Genomic DNA, 17,101 nt, shown 5'->3' on the forward strand with positions numbered 1-17,101 from the left:
TGTCGCATGCTTAATGTATCCTACATGGGTTTCCTGACATATGAGCATGCGACACAATGAAAAGCTAAAGTTTAGCATGCAACACTTAAGCATGCGACCTTATAACCCCAAAACTTACCCCAACCCAATCATAACTCTAAAATTCACCCTTGTATATATTCTAACCTTGGCCCAAATCTTACCCAAACCCAACCCTATCCCGAAATTTAACCCACATGCTCCAAGTGTCACATGCTATAATGTTGCATGCTCATTGGTCATATGTCCATGCGTCTTTATGCCAAAGTGTTGCATGCTCGTGTGTTTTTCTTAATTGTTTCGCTTGCTGAAATGTGGGCAATCGTAGTTATGAATCGTCTTATACGTTTTTAAATTTCCTCTCCAGAACTTCTAGAGAAGTTAGCGCGGACAGACTTCAAGTGATGAGCGGGTTCCGTCTAAGCCAGTGCTCGCACATGCTCTACAATCTAGCCGTGTCGTCACACTCGCGACACAAAGAGGAAGACAGCGTCAATGAATCCGAGTGGCTGAAGGATATCGGAGAGAATTTCTGTACTAAGGAAGTATGTTGTGCACATGTGATGATCTGATTTGTCGTTATGTGGAAAGATTAGCATGTTCTTCGTGGGTGTATAATTCTTGAATGACTTGGGGTGCATCTCATCGCAGGGTCAGCGGAGTATATTCGAGTCCCTATTTGGAGATAATTACAGAGGAGAAGATTCGATGGTGTTCAATGACGAAGAATTTTGCAATACCACTGCCGTGTTAACCCCGGAAGACGACCTCCGCAAATACGATTCAAGTCGGTTGCATTTCGTTACGTTGTAATAGAGAAGTTTACGAATGTCTCCTATTTTCTTTATTAGGTGCAGCCTTGACCCTCGATTTACAAACTTGGGTATGGACGCAAATCCAGTGGAGATGTAATCTTGGAAGCGTGTCCGACCTGCATTCCGTCATCAATGTCGTGTTTCACGGACTTGAATTTGCTATTTCGCCGGCCGTCAAATAGTACGGGATTTTCTCGATACAATCTGTTGTTTAGTGATATCTCTTTGTGTGTTCTGTTTCATGCGTTTTAGACGCTCGTTTTCATGATGATTCACTGATTAAATTGTTAGGTTACCTTGAAAGAAGCTGTGCACCAAATTTGGCTCCATTTCCACCAGTAAAAGCCGGCGCAGAGCCACTTGAAATTTTTCAATTTATTATAAAAAATAAAAATCTCCTTTTTCTTCAAATTTTACTGTCAACCCCATAAAATTGTTGAGCTGTCTAAAAGAACGATGCGTAACAATTTTAGCTCAATTCCAACCATTAGAAACGGATTTATTGAATTTTAAAGTTTTACATTTGCCAAAATACCATTGACGGTGGTAAAACCCAGAATTATTAATGAAAAACTCAAATAACTTGGCTTCTACGGGTTGGAATTGCATCTAATTTGTTTTGTATTGTTTTCGTAGACAACTCAACAATTTCCTGAATTTTACAGTAAAAATTGAAATTTTTGTTTGTTTGTATACGTTTAAAATTTTAATTAGCTCTGCCTCGGTCTTGTACTGGTTGGAATTCAGCCAAATATGGGGTGCAGTATTTTTTGGGCAACCTAGCAATTTTTGAGCAACGCTACCGCACACACCTATTTCATTGTTCTTTGCGGTGGTTTGGTCACGACTTCACAAAAAAATGTCATGTTAACTATCGGGTGTCGCTTCATACTAGAATAAAATGTTTCGTATGGTGCGAAACGACCAACTGAGGTTTACAGCCTTCCAAAGTGTAATATAGTATCGAAATCATAATTATCGTGGATACATTTACTCTAAATGACCCTGCTGATGATTGGCCACTACTGTTAGCTCGCTTTTGACCCCGTGGCCCAATTTTTTCAGCGGGAACATCTGGTCGTTATGTCAGCTCGATGTTGAAGCGTTTCTTATGGGCTGCATTCTGTACGCCGAGAAAGGCATAGCGATATGGAAAAACACGTCGCCTGGCTCTGAAAATTTCCGCTTGGAGACGGGGTCGCTACCGATGCCCATCGGCAAGAATTTCCTGACCCAGAAGCAGGTAATTTGTTGTTTCAGATCGGCACTAGTTGGTATCTGATTACTACGGCGATTTTTTTACCTAAAAAACATAAGATTTTGATCTGAAAGATTGAAATTTCGACGTTTTTTGACCTTGAAAAACTTAATTTTGACCAAATTTTGTCCTAACGTATGTAAATTGGGTGTTTTTGCACATAATGTTAGAAATGTAGGCCTACTACTTATCTTCATTTCTGGTTGGAACTGTCTGTCCTTACGAAGTAGTTTGGCCTGAAAACTGACAAATTTTACAATGAAAAACTATATTTTAACGAAATCTGGACCTATGAAGAATTCTAGTAGTTACATCACGCATTATGGTAGAAATTATTGAAATTTGCTGTAGTACAACGAAAGGTACTTTCCTACATTCTTGGGTAGAAAGTGTCTGTCCTTACTAAGCAGCTTGCTAAGAATGGAACAAGAACGTTCAACAGCAGAAGTTGTTGGCTGGCATTTTGGCAATGTTGTCTACATCACAATTTTTCATCGTGTGCGTCTTGATATGAGAACAAATGCCCTCGTAGTTTTGCTTCAGTTAGGATATTGCGGTACGTTGAGCATAACACCCACTACCATTGTCCACCTATTTGTTTCGTTTGACCGTTTGTGATTCACAATGAGCGGACAATGGACTGTCTACAACGGCAGGCCTATGAAGTAGGCTACAAGATGTAAAATGTCCGATGATAAATTCACCGACAGTGCAAACATCTACGATACAAACGAAATGCATTTAGCCTTTGTAAACAATTTTATCAATTTTTTTACCTAATGCTACAATTTTAACAAAATTTTGACTTATTTCGACATTTCAAAAAAAAACGATCTACTGGTAACTGTCTGTGCATCTTGCAAATCAGTGTTTTTGACATTGCTGTTGTGTTTGTCAGGTTGACTGGTGGAACGCCGCGTGTAAATTGCATTGCCGCTACTGTAAAGAAAAGTATGTTTGCCATATTCGTTGTATTGCTCGGTAACATATTTCAACTCGCGTGTGTGTTTACAGAGTGTATAACGCCAATCAAGTGAAATCTACGCTGCGTCATGGAATCGAAGCCATCAGAGTGTCGAGTAATCACGGATTACAACTGGCGCTCGTCGCAGGGCTGGCCAGTCACTTCTCTGCTAAGGTTCGACTGTTATGTGGCTCTCTTGTGTATTATCTATTCGTGGGTTGTTGTATTTTGATCAATTTGGATTTGTGACTGAAATAACTGCTGCATATCTGTCGAAACTCGAGTCGCAAGGTTCTGAGTCACAATTCAATTTGACTTCTGTAGTTTTGACTCGAGTCAAGTTGAGTCATTTTCGTTTACCCTCTGAGTCAAGTCCGAGGACGCTTGATACTAGGCCGGTGAACTGCACTACTGCAGTTCCTAACCTGAACTAATTAAATCGAATGCGTGCATTGGCTTACCGGTTGAGAAATTCTTTCCAGGCCCATTCGATCGGCGAAATTCAGCTGGGCACCTCGTCGCAGCTGTGGATGGCGTACCAGCGCCGCGCCGTCCATTATTGGACCTACGCGCAGCCGCTGCTGCTGGACGCGATACACAAACGCACGCGACACAAGGTCGACGCGCTGGACAAGCTCTTTCCCGCCACCCTGACTGAGCCTACCCCGGAAGAGGCGTCCAGGTAGGATCTTCGAGGAAGATTGTGTGTTGTGAGATGTCCCAGTATATCCCGCTAAGCGGCGCCAATTTCGAAGGGTATACAGAACACTCATAGTCTAATAGCTTTGAATAAAAATATGCACGTGTAAAGTTATTCGTGAATATTTTTAATAAAATATACTCCATAACCGAAGTTGTTATGCTGCCTCTAAGCATAAATGTAATTGATTTGTTTATTTCGATATTGAGTTTTTTCAATAAGTCCCGACATTATCTTTACCTATTTTTGATGAGATGATGGACATTTGAAACCACTGAGGAAAATTAAGAGCAGTTGGGGGTTAGACTGCGGTTTAGGCCAATTGTCTGTTCGGCACTTATACCGGATTCCTTTATTTATTGCTCTGTAAACGGGTTTTGGCACTGTAACCCTGGTTGTAATGTAAATTTGCGATCTGTACCAGATCACAGTTAATTTAGTTACTGTACAAGTCCAGGCGTATTTGGGTAGCCCCGTACTTAGCATGATTGTTACTGTGTAAGTGTATGCTGCTAAAAACAGCATACCGTCACATTTACATACTCTATTTCGTTCCAGCTTGCTCTCCCAGGTGTACATGAGCAACGGGAGTCTCCTCGTGCAAGAGGGCGATTTGAAAAAGGCTCTGGAAATTTACGCGAAAGCCGACACTCCGCACGCGTCTTTTTCCGAAGTACAGCTCGTCTTGCGTGAACCCTGCCCGCGTCTCGGTATCACGCGGTTTGCTTTTTTGTTTGCAGGCGCTTATCTATAAGAAGCTGTTGGATGATCTTGAAAAAGAGGAGCATGTGGTTATCGGAGGCAGCGTCAGTAAACGGAAGGACGTTTTAATGAGAAAGGTTGGTGTTGACAGTTGGTCTGTCGCCTACTGCATGGTTTGGCAACCGGTCTGCGGACCACATTTTGTGGCAAGGTTCATCGCCGAAGTTCTTTCTGCGAGTGCATACACGAATTCTCGTAATTATGAATATAGTTATGCTCAATGCTGTAAATTAAGCGTGTTTTTAATTTTTTGGACGGGGCACCAATATTAGGAGGAAAGCTATTGACAATAAATCGCGCGAAGCACTAAGAAAAATCTGCGCGAAATATTGTGCTTCATGGTAATATACGAAGATCAATAAAAATATCACTGGCCCCTGGCTATGACAATGTGTCAGAACTGATATCTTATTTATCAACATCCCAAATCTCTTGGTCAAATTTTCGGTTGGCCTTGTAGGCGATTAATTTTTTGATTTTTTGAATTACCTCGCGGGCCACGGCTTGACCGCCCCTGGCCTAGGGTAAGGATTAATTATACGGGTTAAGGGGGTTTGGGGGACTATAGCGTCACATGCTCAAGTGTTGCATGGTCGACTGCCATATTCAATTATATTCCATGCTCGTATATTGAGCAACCATCAAAAATGGTGACGCAGTCAGAGGCACACTCTTTCTTTTGACACTTAGTTGTGACCGTGAACTCTTTCATTCACCCGTCCCGTTTCGCAGTACACTACCAGGCTGGAAGTGACGCTGCGCAGATTGGAGCAAATGCCAGACGACGAATTGCTGCATCGCGCAGAAGCCTTGCTCCGTAAGCATGTCGCAAAATATCCGACTCTCGACGCCGGCAGGCTGATGACGGACCCGAAACGCTTGTTCGAAGAGACGATCCCGAAAAATCATCAAAGTAAGTTGTTGGGTTGTTGTGGTTGGAGTTAGGAATGCGATGTTTTGCTTTGTGATCGAGCATTTACAGAGCATCTACAGAAGTACAAGTAGTTAGCAAGAAAAGTAAGTATTTTAGGCTGAAAACTGTAATAGGGTTCTAAAACCTCATAAAGTATGTTCGCAAAGCGTACTTGAGTACTTGAAAAATGTAGACTATCCAACTTTTTTGAGTTTGAAAGTCAAAATTTCGTTATTTGATTTGGATTCTGTTTTTGATATCTCAACAGACAACACGATACTATCGGAAGTCGATGATTCCCTGTTACCAGGACCGAGTAGACGGTCAACTCCAAAGGTAAGGCGTATCCCAAAATTCATCCTGTATCATTGGCACTGGGCTTGTATGGAAATTGTTTCTGCAAAAGATTTTTGTGCGAGAAATAGTATTCTATTTCTGGTATCTGCGACGATTGAAGACAATAACGCCGTACGTCTTGTTCACTTATTAGTTGGTATACTCGACTGCATTCCATTTCAGAGTGAAGGTAGCTCGGAGAGTGCTCCAGTGGAGAACAACGCGTTGGACAAGTTTGCGCAGAGCATATCTGCTATCACGGTCGGTAGTAAAGTGGTGCGATTTGTTTTGGCCGTATTTACCGACATTCTGTTTCTGCAGTCTCATTTTTCCGCCGTGCAAATCGACGTCATCAAGAGATTAAATAAAGTGGAAGAAATTAGCAGCAGTCCCAAGCAGGTAGGTGTTGTGTTGTTTCAGGTTTCCTTGGTATTTTGATTGTGTGGCACATGCATTTTTGGTGTCACTGCCGAACCCGGCGTGCGACAGCGTGTATCGCTGAACTGCCATCATTGTGTATCAGACATTCCTCTCAAAACCTTGTATTAGTTTCGTTTATTGTGATTATGATGCCGTTGTTGGAAGTGAGCTCTTAACGCCTACTTATTTCAGGATAGATAGATGTCAATATCTGGTGCCTGGCAATAGAGTTTGTATTCAGCTATGTGTCAAAATTTGACACGCCATCAGATCGATTAAGATCGATTTCAAGAAAAAGTTTACTTTCTTATTTGACAGGATGGAAGTGATGGAGGTTTAAGAGACTTGATGGAGGCCATTGAGAAGCTGACGGTACGTGTGCCAGAAGATCTTGCTGTATCTACATATTTGGTTTTGGGTCGCGCCGGGTAGATTTATGCCTTGAAAAGCGAATTTCAATGATTGCGGTCTAGTGATCTCCTCGGCTGAGACTTTAAAAAACTGAAACACTTAGTAGTCTCAATTCGTAACTAAGCACTTGAGTACTCTGACAATGTAGAAGTTCTTTGTTACTGAATTCCGTCTTTGTGAGCAAATACGTGCTATTACTCGAGGCAGTGTGACACGAAAATGTGCATCGAATAGTATCTTCATATTGAAATGAGCCCGAATATTTCGGCTGACACTCGTCAGGGGTAATCGTCAGCAACTAGCAGATAATTGAAAAGAACATTGTATATCAACAATCGTATCGCAAAATATGACGTTGCCGACATGAAATTTCGAATAATCGGAGCGAAGAGAGCTTAAGCTCAGTGTACTATTTTTAGAGGGTTCACGGGCTTCAATTGTATATTTGAATTGTGTACCTCCAGGAAGCTTGTTAAAAATGTGTATGTGTGAAATTTTAGGTGAAAATCGACTCGGTCCAAGAGCAAGTGAGCAAGAGCCAGCAGGGCACGCCGGTCGCAAACACTCGCACGGGCGCGTCATCGATGGCAGAGGCGATGGCTCAGCCCTACCATCCATTGCAGGTGATTGATGCATTGAAATTTCCAGGTTACGCTTGACAGAATCCCACCCTTGCGAGCCTTGTTTTCGAATTTAGCTTTTCGTTTCTTGTTGATATTTGATTTGGCCTCGGGGGCTGCGGGGTCGGAGTTTCGTTACGTTTGCTCATGAAGGAGTTGGAATCGCAGAAATTTAGTTACAGCCTTTGGAGCCGGAAACATATACTTGAGAGTTTAAATCTGTTAAAATGCTTGAAACTTGAATATCAAACCAAATGGTCTCAATTATTGATAAAAAGTGCCGTTGCAGTTAGAGAAGCGATCAAGTTTTTCACGTAGGCAACAATTTTTGTTTGATTCAAAATTAGTTTGATCTACTTGGCAATAATATTAATTTTATTGTCAGTCGGAAAGCTTTTAGTGATTAAATTGACAATTTGTATTTATTGTTTTTTGTGTAATTCTGACATTCTGTACCCAAATGACGGTTTTAAAATGTGAACAACAAATGTGAACTTGCGTAGATATACGAATGTCAACAGTATGTGAAGAAAATATTCGGGAGTCGTGTTTGAATTTGTAAAGTAAATATATCTTCTAATTATTTTTTCTAGGGATACGACCCTTACCACCAATCTCCGTACGCCAACGTGCAGAGCCCGATGCAGGGCAGCCCGTTCTACGGCATGCAAGGATTTCAAGGATACGCTCCCCCTCAAAGTCCCCACAGACCGCCCAGCTACGGGGTTCCGCCCGGGGCTCTGCCACCAGGTTACGGTCAGACCAGGATGCCGGGAACGGTACAAAGTCCCGTTGGCACCCCGGTCCATTTGAGGTCGCAATTGTCCCACCCCGGTCAACCAATGCCGATGGGCATCCCTAGCCCTGCCGGGACACCTGTCCCAATGAGACATCAACCACCGCAGTCGCTGCCCATGTCGAAAGAAGGTAAGATATTTGATTAATTTGGCTTTTTTCAGTAATCAATACAAGTTTCCAATACAGCAGTAAATGCGCTTTCGCTACGATTCCAATCGGGGATGTTTGCTGGGCCTATGCGACCCATGTCCCCAGTGTCAATGCCTGACCCACCGCCCGGCGCAAGACCATCTGGACCTCTTGAATCAGGTGTGCTATTATGAGAGTTCTTTTATTACGTAAACCAGTGGTTCCCAACCTTTTTGTAAGTCGGAGCCGCATGAAAACACTCGAGTAGGCTGCTTATATCAGTTATTTTAGCATTGATAGACGCAGATTGGCAAGTGCTATTTTAAAATAAACTGAAAATGCAAATCATTGCTAGTTGCTACAACATATTAATATGTCGTTATGTGATAGCTCTTCACTTCATGCGTTCCAGCACTTAACCCTTTGTAACCGGCCGGCCTACTGACCAAAATTTTACTGCATCCACAAAAAAAAACGATAAAATGTCATCCATATGGCTTAAATCGACGCCCAATATATTGCCGTAAACCTGAAGTAGCCGCCTAGCGGTCTGAGATACTCTCACGGCTCAGACGCCAGAGGGAATAACGTTATGCGAGAAAATGTTTTTGATTTCTTGAAAGTAAAATATAATTTTGTTCTTCTATATCTCCTGACGTCATACCTAGGCCCTCTTTGGTATATGACCACCTGATTGCCTTCCGCATGAATCTCTACGTTCCAATGAGACATTACACGCTACTATAGCGCTTCATAGCCCAGCGCTACGATCTTGGAAAGGTAGGGATGATAAGCACAATCACGCAGCCGCCGCCGATGAGCAATCGATTACGTAATCTCGTATTCTCGCTAAAGGCAACGCGCGTCCAGCTCTACATAACATAGTAACTGCCTTGGCAATTTTCCCTTAGATCATATATATCTCCATGCTATTGAAGTGTTATCAACCCCAGTTGCTTGTTATATGTAACTTGCATTTGCATAATGGATCCGTACGTATACACATATTGCCTTATTCAGCACTGCCCAGCGCCCACATACGCCCGAGAAGTCATTTCACGTGATACATTATTGCTTTATTTCACATCAATTTGAACTGTATTCTACACGGCTAATGTTCCTTGTATGATCAACAGTAGTCATAGAAGCCAACAGTAACTTTGTGTGTCATCTAAAACTGATATATAACTGCCTCTATATGATGTTGTTGTTACAGGCTCGGGTACCGAAATAGCCTAACTCGCACGCTTATTTGTGTAGTGTTAGGGCTGGTGTTGGCTTTCTTATACAAGACTAAGCTTCATGATAGGGATAGTGATGAATATGTCAGGATAATGGCTAACCATACGTACAGTTTGCTATTCCATGAACCAATTGTACATCTGTTTGAAACTGCAACGAGTCGGGTGATCTTACGCAGCCATGATTTTCACGTAACAAGCTATGCTTCTTTCACGTCAATTAGAAACATCTTCTACGTGCTAATCTTCGATATAAGGACTTTCATAGAATAGTATGACCAACAACAAGTCATAGAAGATAATTGTAATTGGTTATATGACGTCTTGAACGGAAGATACAATGGTTTATATTTCAGGCGGTCATTCACGCGAACATCATTATAAATTCAATTTTGCGGGAAACGTTTTTGCGTGTTCAATCTGCATTTCAAGCAGGATATACATTGCAATAATAGGTTATACCTGGTCTGATGTATGCGTATTTATAAGAGCTATCCATACAAACCGATTGCAATAGTTTATGACCAATACAGGTCTAGCTATCTTCGATTAAATACCGACTCGTCTGTGTTAAGCAGTCGCGGTCTAGTATACTGGACCGCCGGTCGCAAAGGGTTAACGCACAAGTTTGCGGGGGATAAATACGAAGAGTAACATTGGACGGCAATTTATACTTGACTATGAGCTGGTATTTTGATGTTAGTGAAATTGTGTTGAAATTTACTCTTCACTGAGACGATATATGAAAGTCTCTGACCAGTAGAACTCAAGATATATCCTTGTCTGACGGGTGTTAATCCATGCGTTTGACGGTGGTCTGCAAGAATTCTCTTTCTCGGTTTTTAGAAGTGGCTTCAGACAATTGATATCTCATATTTTAGCATTCATATATAGAAATTGACTATAACTATTCATAGAAACAAACAGCAACTGTCGTCTATCATAATTTTTGTGGCATATTTAGAGGTCCCCAATGATTTTTAATATAATGCGTTGTTGTTTGAAATCGTTACGCAATGTATGTAGGTTGATGAAAAGCTATTTAAGTTCACTGCTTGCAATTGCAGTATTATCAAATTTCCAAGAAGTCTGATATTTTGTCTCTCTTGTACAAGTCGTTAAACATTTTTGTTTTTCTACATCGGTAGTATCAAATATGAAAAAAAGTCTGTTATCTGATGTCTCTGATAAGTCACTGAACATTCTTGTTTTTCCAGACTTGCATCGCAATTTGCAGGGAAGAATCGGACTTGCTCAGGGCGACTCCGCCTTTAGTAGCACGCAGGGCGCGTTTTCCCAGAATCTTGACGTCAGGGCACCTGTGCCGATACGTCCTGGCATGTCGCAGCAACCACAAACCACAATGGTAAAGAACGAATTCATATTTTCAGAGGATTGTGAACAATTTTTAGATTACCTGTGTGATTGTCAATGTAAATGGTAGATATTATATCCAGGTGCATTCAACTTGAACAATATAATGTTGAATTATATAATTTCCAATCCAATCATGTAGGATAATATATGACGAAATTGATTAACTTAACAAATGCCATGAAATGACTGATGTTAGTTTTGCTGTTACATATGACTGAAATTGTGTGTGCTATTTCTTCGATCGTGTCGTTATTTTTCACAACGATTTTTGATGAGGAAATAGTATCACTTTTATCACTTAATTTCTCAACTCGTGTGTAAATTTTCAGCCTGGACCAAACTATCAAGGCTTGGGAGAGAGCTACGTTCCTAGAACTGTCGATTCGACGGCTCAGAATTCAGTTCTGAAGTCGCTGCTGGTGAGACTATGTCGTTTCGTAAATCTGTAATTTGCGATTTACAAATTGCGAGATATTATTCAGGCCAACAGTCCCGCGAAACCAGCGGCAAAGGAACCGCAGCTGCATTACCCGGGTCATATTCAATTTCCGACCGGTCAGAACACCGGCACAGGTACCGTTTAGTTTTGTTCTGAATTTTTGAAATGTAATGTTCCAGCCAAATAGATTTAGTTTTTGTGCGGGCCGGGTCACTGAATCGTATATATCCGTGAAAGCATGTGAAATACAGATGTTTCCCCATACGATGATGTTAACTGTTTAAGGATTATCCCCACTATCCCAAAAATGGTAACGGGCTTTGACACCAATCAAATTTGCCGTTGATAAGATATTGCCATGAAGAGATTTGAAAATCTATTTGAAATTGAATGTTCTTGCTTGCTGTGCTCTGAGTAAGAATGTCAAACGTTCTTCCAGGGTGGAATTTCAAGTTCGAGACTCCCGAGCAGATGGACAAGGACAACAGAAAATTGGAGGCGGACGAGGAGGCAGACGCGGCCGATACTTCTCATAACGACACCGGACCCCATTTTGAGCCGATCGTGTCCCTGCCAGAGGTGGAGGTGTGTGATTCACGGTTTTGATGTTTGGAGGACTTGACCTCGTGTAGCAATGACCAGTGGCTATATGCGATGTTGAAATATCCTTTACATGCGGTTGCTTATTCTCGTACCCACTCCTGTGTGTCAGCATTGTGACCACTCGACATAGGAAGTGTATTGCAATTCATATCTCATGCACTATGTCACTCATGTTTTGATTAAAGCGATTAACTTAAATCTTGATCTCGACCACTATAATTCCGAGCCTTCCCGTGACTGGCAAAAGTATATAATCTTATCGCGGACCACTGGTTGCCGACCACGGCTATAGAGTATGCAGCCTTGCCCCGCTTCACTCTGAGGTAATAATATATAAGAAGGTTCTGATTAGCTCGCTCGTGGAAAACTTGGAATAGCTAGCCCCGGTATCTGCTGGTGTTTTTTCGCATCTGAGCTTGGTACTTCAATTCAAAAATACGTTGAGCCCCCCACAGAAAGGTGTACCCAACATTATTCTTGGTTTTGTCGCGCAGGTTGTGACTGGAGAAGAGGATGAAGACGATGTTTTCGCCGAGAGAGCCAAGCTGTTTCGGTACGTCGACAAGGAATGGAAAGAACGCGGCCTCGGCACCATGAAAATACTGAAGCACAAGACGACGGGACGCAGTAGACTTTTGATGCGTCGGGAACAGGTGCATTATCAACTCGGTTATAGCAAAACTATTCGGGTTACTTGGTTTGGTTTACTTTACAATATTGAGGTTTCACTTAGATATGCGCTGTTTTCATCACGTTGCCAGTGCTATGAAGTTTATTGCAGCAGTTGCTCAAGTCCAAATGTCTGCATTAGCCGATCCTTAATACAACCAAATACTCTAATGTCAATGCATGAAAACACAAATTAGGATTTTCTACACACATCCCGATCGGACTTCTAATTTTAGTTTTGGCCGTGGATTGCTGTTTCTATGTAGATTCTGAATATTGTTTCCTTGGGCAGATTCACAAGATCTGCTGCAACCACCTCATCCACAAAGACTTGAAGTTGGCGCCGATGAAGGGCTCGGACAAGGCTTGGGTGTGGTCGGCGATCGATTTCTCGGAGGAGGAAACGCAGGAGACGTTTGCCGTTCGGTTCAAGACGCCGGAAATCGCGAGAGAGTTTCACGACAAGTTTGTTCGCGCACAAAACGAAAATGCCGTGCTCGGTAAGGAATGAGGTCGAAATTGGCGGTTGTCTAGGGTTCGTTAGATGATATTGTGTCATTTTTGACATTTCGCGAATGAAAGTTGCGGATTAATATCATCTATCTGTTTATTACCAGCTAATCACACCTATTAATGTGGATTTTTTAAGAGAAATTTATAGCTTACCAGCATAAGTGTTCATTAGTAGATATGTACAGCATAACTTCTGCTTCTAATTGAGGACTATTTCTGCATCCGATGCAGCATTTCGTATACCAAAGGAGAGTTTGCAAACTAATTAGACGCAGCAATTATGCAAACCAGCGGCTGTGCTTTTATTTCTGTGGATATGGAGTTTCAAAAATGCAGATAACGATTGCATAAAACGCCTAACCTGGATCTGATATTTGTGATTAAGCCGCTGTAAATCGATCATATTCTTTAGGGTCTCCTGCAAGAAACGTTGTGGTGACGTCGCAGCCTCCACGTGGTCCAGCGCCCGCTTCGCAGAAGCCTGTCGAAACGCCACAAAATCAGTCTACGCCGGCGGCAGGTAGAGAAGATTGCTACGAGGAATTTACGGTTTATGACACTCTGGTTTTACTTGTTATAGCAAAGCCTCCGTTATTTGCTGGGATTAAGACCTCGTTTAGTTTGTCCCAAGTGTCGCCGGCCGCTCTGAATCTGGCGGCAAGGATTAGCGGAGTTTCACCTCAAAAACAAGGTACGTTGTTGTTGTGGCTGTAACACTGCTTCTGGGTTCTGACTGTAACGAAAACTATGTGTTACTTCAAATACAAATTTTGTCCAATTGGATTGGCCGGTGCAGCTTTCCAGCAAAATAAAACAAACTAAAATGACGGAATGTGCAGCACAGGGCCTAGCCTATTCTGAAAAGCCAATTATATAACTCTAGCTAAGACACAATACAAACTGTTCAATACATTTGTCTAAACTAGAGGTGCGCTAAGTATCTGGAGTGAGGCCGAGGCAACAGTTGCGTAGCTACAGCCGCTGTAAAATGACTTGGGAATTACCTCACCACATGAAACTAACTATCATTTCACTTAATGGTTTATGATTCACAGTAAGTAGACAGTGGGCCATTCACATTTCACTACAGTATAAAGCAGGCTACAAGGGATGGAATTTGCACTGAAAAGTTCATTGAAACCACGACGATGCAGTTTGTAAACGATTTCGACAGCTTTTGACTTAAAACTACAGCCTTAGTCATGATTTGTCTCGGTGAGGAATTCGAAAAATCTCACTTTAGCAACGCTGTGCGTTGTGTTGCATATTTATTTTTATGTATGTTACCACGAAAACAGAACTATGTTGTGCGATATTCTGTGACAAAATTATCGTAACCCAGAAACATCCAAAGACCACGGCGACGAAAATGACGACGAAGACCATTCGCCTCACAACCGTACCGGCGACGGTCCGCATTTTGAACCCGTGATACCGTTGCCTGACAAGGTCGAAGTCAAGAGTGGAGAAGAAGGGGAAGAGGTCAGGGTTCAACCAGGGTTGTAACCAAGTCACATGGTTCCGAGTCACGAGTCAATCATACTTTTGTGGTTTTGACTCGAGTCGAGTCGAGTCATTTTCAATTCATCACAGACTCGAGTCCGAGTCCAAGTCACCGTTTAAAGGGTCAAGTCCGAGTCATGGTGTTATGACTCGAGTCGAGTCCAAGTCACAGTATTGAAGTCATGTTCAACTCATGTTTTCAATCCTGCTTGGGTGATATCGAATTCCCTGTTTGCGAAACATGCTCATTTTGTCCCTATCAGAGTCTTGGCACGTGTTTATTTAGGCAGATAACGGACAGGTCCTGGCCTCATTTACCGATGCTAAAGATAACTTTACTAATCTTAGAACTTAAAATCAAATATCTCTCTTGTCAGTCTGATACATCACCAATACAAGCATTCAGTTTTTATTATGAACACATCGACGATAGCTCACGAATAGCTGATAGAGAACCAACGAATTCACGTCTACATACTATCTGATAGAGAACCAACAAATTCACGTCAAGATACTAGTTGATAGAGAATCAATAGATGCATGTTTATGTAGAGGTATTGACAACAGGCCAGCATGCTGTAAAAGCGTGCATGCAACTATGTGCATTGTGCAGTGACAACAGAACAGATACCTTTTGATTATACTAAAGGTTTTCCCAATTGCATTACAGACTACATCGCAGTTACAGCATTGGAGAAATAATTGTACAATGAGGCTGTTCAAAACCATTTTTTCAAATTTTCCGGCTACTTCTTAAAATTGCTAGATTGCCTAAAAAATCAAATTTGGCTCAATTCCAACCAGTAGAATGCAATGCTATGAAAGAAAATTTTAGACTAATTACAAATAGAGATTTTCGAATTTTACCGGCTATCTCATGATATTGTTACAATGTGTAAAAATATGATTCATAGCAAATTTGACTCAATTCCAACTAGAAAAAGTGAAGTTATTAGAGTAGAATGTTTTTGATATGAAAAAATAGTCGGCTTACTACTATGTAATTATATTATATGAAGGAATTTCTCACTAAAATACTCCATTTATTTTCAAATCCAAAATATTCTCCTCTCACATAATTGATTCCACTTTTTTCAAATTAAGCCAGATTCAGTGTTCCTTTTATGCAACATAACAATTTTATCAAGTAACCACCCAGTAAAATAAAAAAGAAGTTATTTTAGAACAGCCATATAGTACAAACATCACACAACACTAGCCATTCATTATTACTCACGTGCACAATGCACATACCTAACAAAACGTCAAATGGACGAGGCGCATTGTGTGTTTTCACAGACAGCAGATCAAATCAATGAGTTACACCTCAAAAATACTAATGTGGAAAGGAGATCCTCAAATATGTTAAAGCGGCATGGCCGTAGAATGAATCCACATCTACTGAATACACGTTCCACTAGTGCACTAGACGCAGGAATTGACAAGCATTTTTGAACCACACTGAAGAGCATTGAATACTCATTCTTTCTAGTCGCCCAAAAATGCAAAGAATCATCGCCTTCAAATCTACACATGAGCTTATCAGTCTCTTCACCATCTGAGTCATTTCATTGGCTCTAATTGAACTTTGATTCAATTGTTTGCTTGTATAATTGAAAAGTCTTGATTACTTTAATTGCGGAGGATCTATTACCTCTTCATCACTGGACGATTTTGTACAATGCATTGCTACTATGTATCATTTTCTGTTGTTTTTACGGCGGCATATCTGATATCAGACAAGTGCAACGAAAGCAGTGGTGACAAATAGCGATGTCGGGAGAATTCGTCGGATGCGTTGATCTAGCCATTATGATTCGCAAATTTCTTCATCTTCAAGTCATATAAAATAAGCCGAGTCAATGATTTGGGTCGAGTCATGCGTAATGACTCGAGTACAAGTCGAGTCAATCCAAATATTGACTCGAGTCGAGTCGAGTCATTTTCCCATTTTAAGAAAATGACTCGAGTCAAGTCGAGTCATAAAAAAATCGTGACTCGAGTCTGACTCGAGTCGAGTCATGACTCGAGTCATTACAACCCTGGGTTCAACCAACGTTTTTGTCTTATGCATAATGTGTATGTATATGCATGCACCAATGCTCGTTTCAAAACTATTATGATTGATCAACAGATGATGCCTGTACAAAATCACCATTCCCTTTGTGACATTACTGGTAGGTTGGAATCTGATCACATTGAGGTCCATTTCGCTATAGAAATCAGCATCAGCGTGGTCAGTGTGATCTTGAAATCTCGGGATGTATTCGAGACATTGTAACATAGACTATTGTGTCTTGTGTACTACTGCAGCGGTACTGCAAACTGCAATTTGTACCGTACGTGTGTTAATTTATCTCTGTTGTTACTCAGATTTTGTTTCAATATCGCGCCAAACTGTACCGGTACGCCGATAAGCAATGGAAAGAACGGGGTCTCGGAGATATCAAAATTCTTCACAATAAAGAAACCAACAAATGCAGGATAGTAATGAGGAGAGAACAGGTTGGTGTGAATTTAAACTCGAATCTGACAAAAGATATCAGTATTATTTTGACACAAGTAATTTTAAATCATAACCACTCAACTAGAAGTACTTTATTATTGACCAC

The 17,101-nt window shown here is 41.3% G+C and overlaps 1 protein-coding gene across 6 annotated transcripts in view; it reads left to right on the forward strand.

Annotated features, from left to right (window-relative positions):
* LOC145454604 (E3 SUMO-protein ligase RanBP2-like) overlaps positions 1-17,101 on the forward strand; it is a 44,986-nt gene that overhangs the window by 5,890 nt on the left and 21,995 nt on the right. For 5 of the 6 annotated variants that reach the window (XM_080332594.1, XM_080332599.1, XM_080332595.1 and 2 more), the window contains exons 9-35: positions 386-563; positions 670-805; positions 870-1,014; positions 1,899-2,076; positions 2,990-3,042; positions 3,106-3,229; positions 3,538-3,737; positions 4,314-4,428; positions 4,496-4,594; positions 5,250-5,430; positions 5,699-5,766; positions 5,950-6,027; positions 6,088-6,165; positions 6,505-6,558; positions 7,098-7,220; positions 7,811-8,144; positions 8,202-8,324; positions 10,603-10,751; positions 11,092-11,181; positions 11,245-11,335; positions 11,641-11,786; positions 12,299-12,457; positions 12,766-12,973; positions 13,399-13,506; positions 13,567-13,677; positions 14,329-14,468; positions 16,863-16,994. In XM_080332594.1, coding sequence (XP_080188720.1) covers positions 386-563; positions 670-805; positions 870-1,014; positions 1,899-2,076; positions 2,990-3,042; positions 3,106-3,229; positions 3,538-3,737; positions 4,314-4,428; positions 4,496-4,594; positions 5,250-5,430; positions 5,699-5,766; positions 5,950-6,027; positions 6,088-6,165; positions 6,505-6,558; positions 7,098-7,220; positions 7,811-8,144; positions 8,202-8,324; positions 10,603-10,751; positions 11,092-11,181; positions 11,245-11,335; positions 11,641-11,786; positions 12,299-12,457; positions 12,766-12,973; positions 13,399-13,506; positions 13,567-13,677; positions 14,329-14,468; positions 16,863-16,994 — 3,601 coding nt within the window. The remainder of the gene's footprint in view (positions 1-385; positions 564-669; positions 806-869; positions 1,015-1,898; positions 2,077-2,989; positions 3,043-3,105; positions 3,230-3,537; positions 3,738-4,313; positions 4,429-4,495; positions 4,595-5,249; positions 5,431-5,698; positions 5,767-5,949; positions 6,028-6,087; positions 6,166-6,504; positions 6,559-7,097; positions 7,221-7,810; positions 8,145-8,201; positions 8,325-10,602; positions 10,752-11,091; positions 11,182-11,244; positions 11,336-11,640; positions 11,787-12,298; positions 12,458-12,765; positions 12,974-13,398; positions 13,507-13,566; positions 13,678-14,328; positions 14,469-16,862; positions 16,995-17,101) is intronic. The other variant, XM_080332596.1, reaches the window with a different exon arrangement.

The sequence above is a fragment of the Botryllus schlosseri genome, chromosome 13 (genome assembly GCF_051294905.1).
Source record: "Botryllus schlosseri isolate E-star chromosome 13, Bs_hap1, whole genome shotgun sequence".
Taxonomy (NCBI): Eukaryota; Metazoa; Chordata; class Ascidiacea; order Stolidobranchia; family Styelidae; genus Botryllus; species Botryllus schlosseri.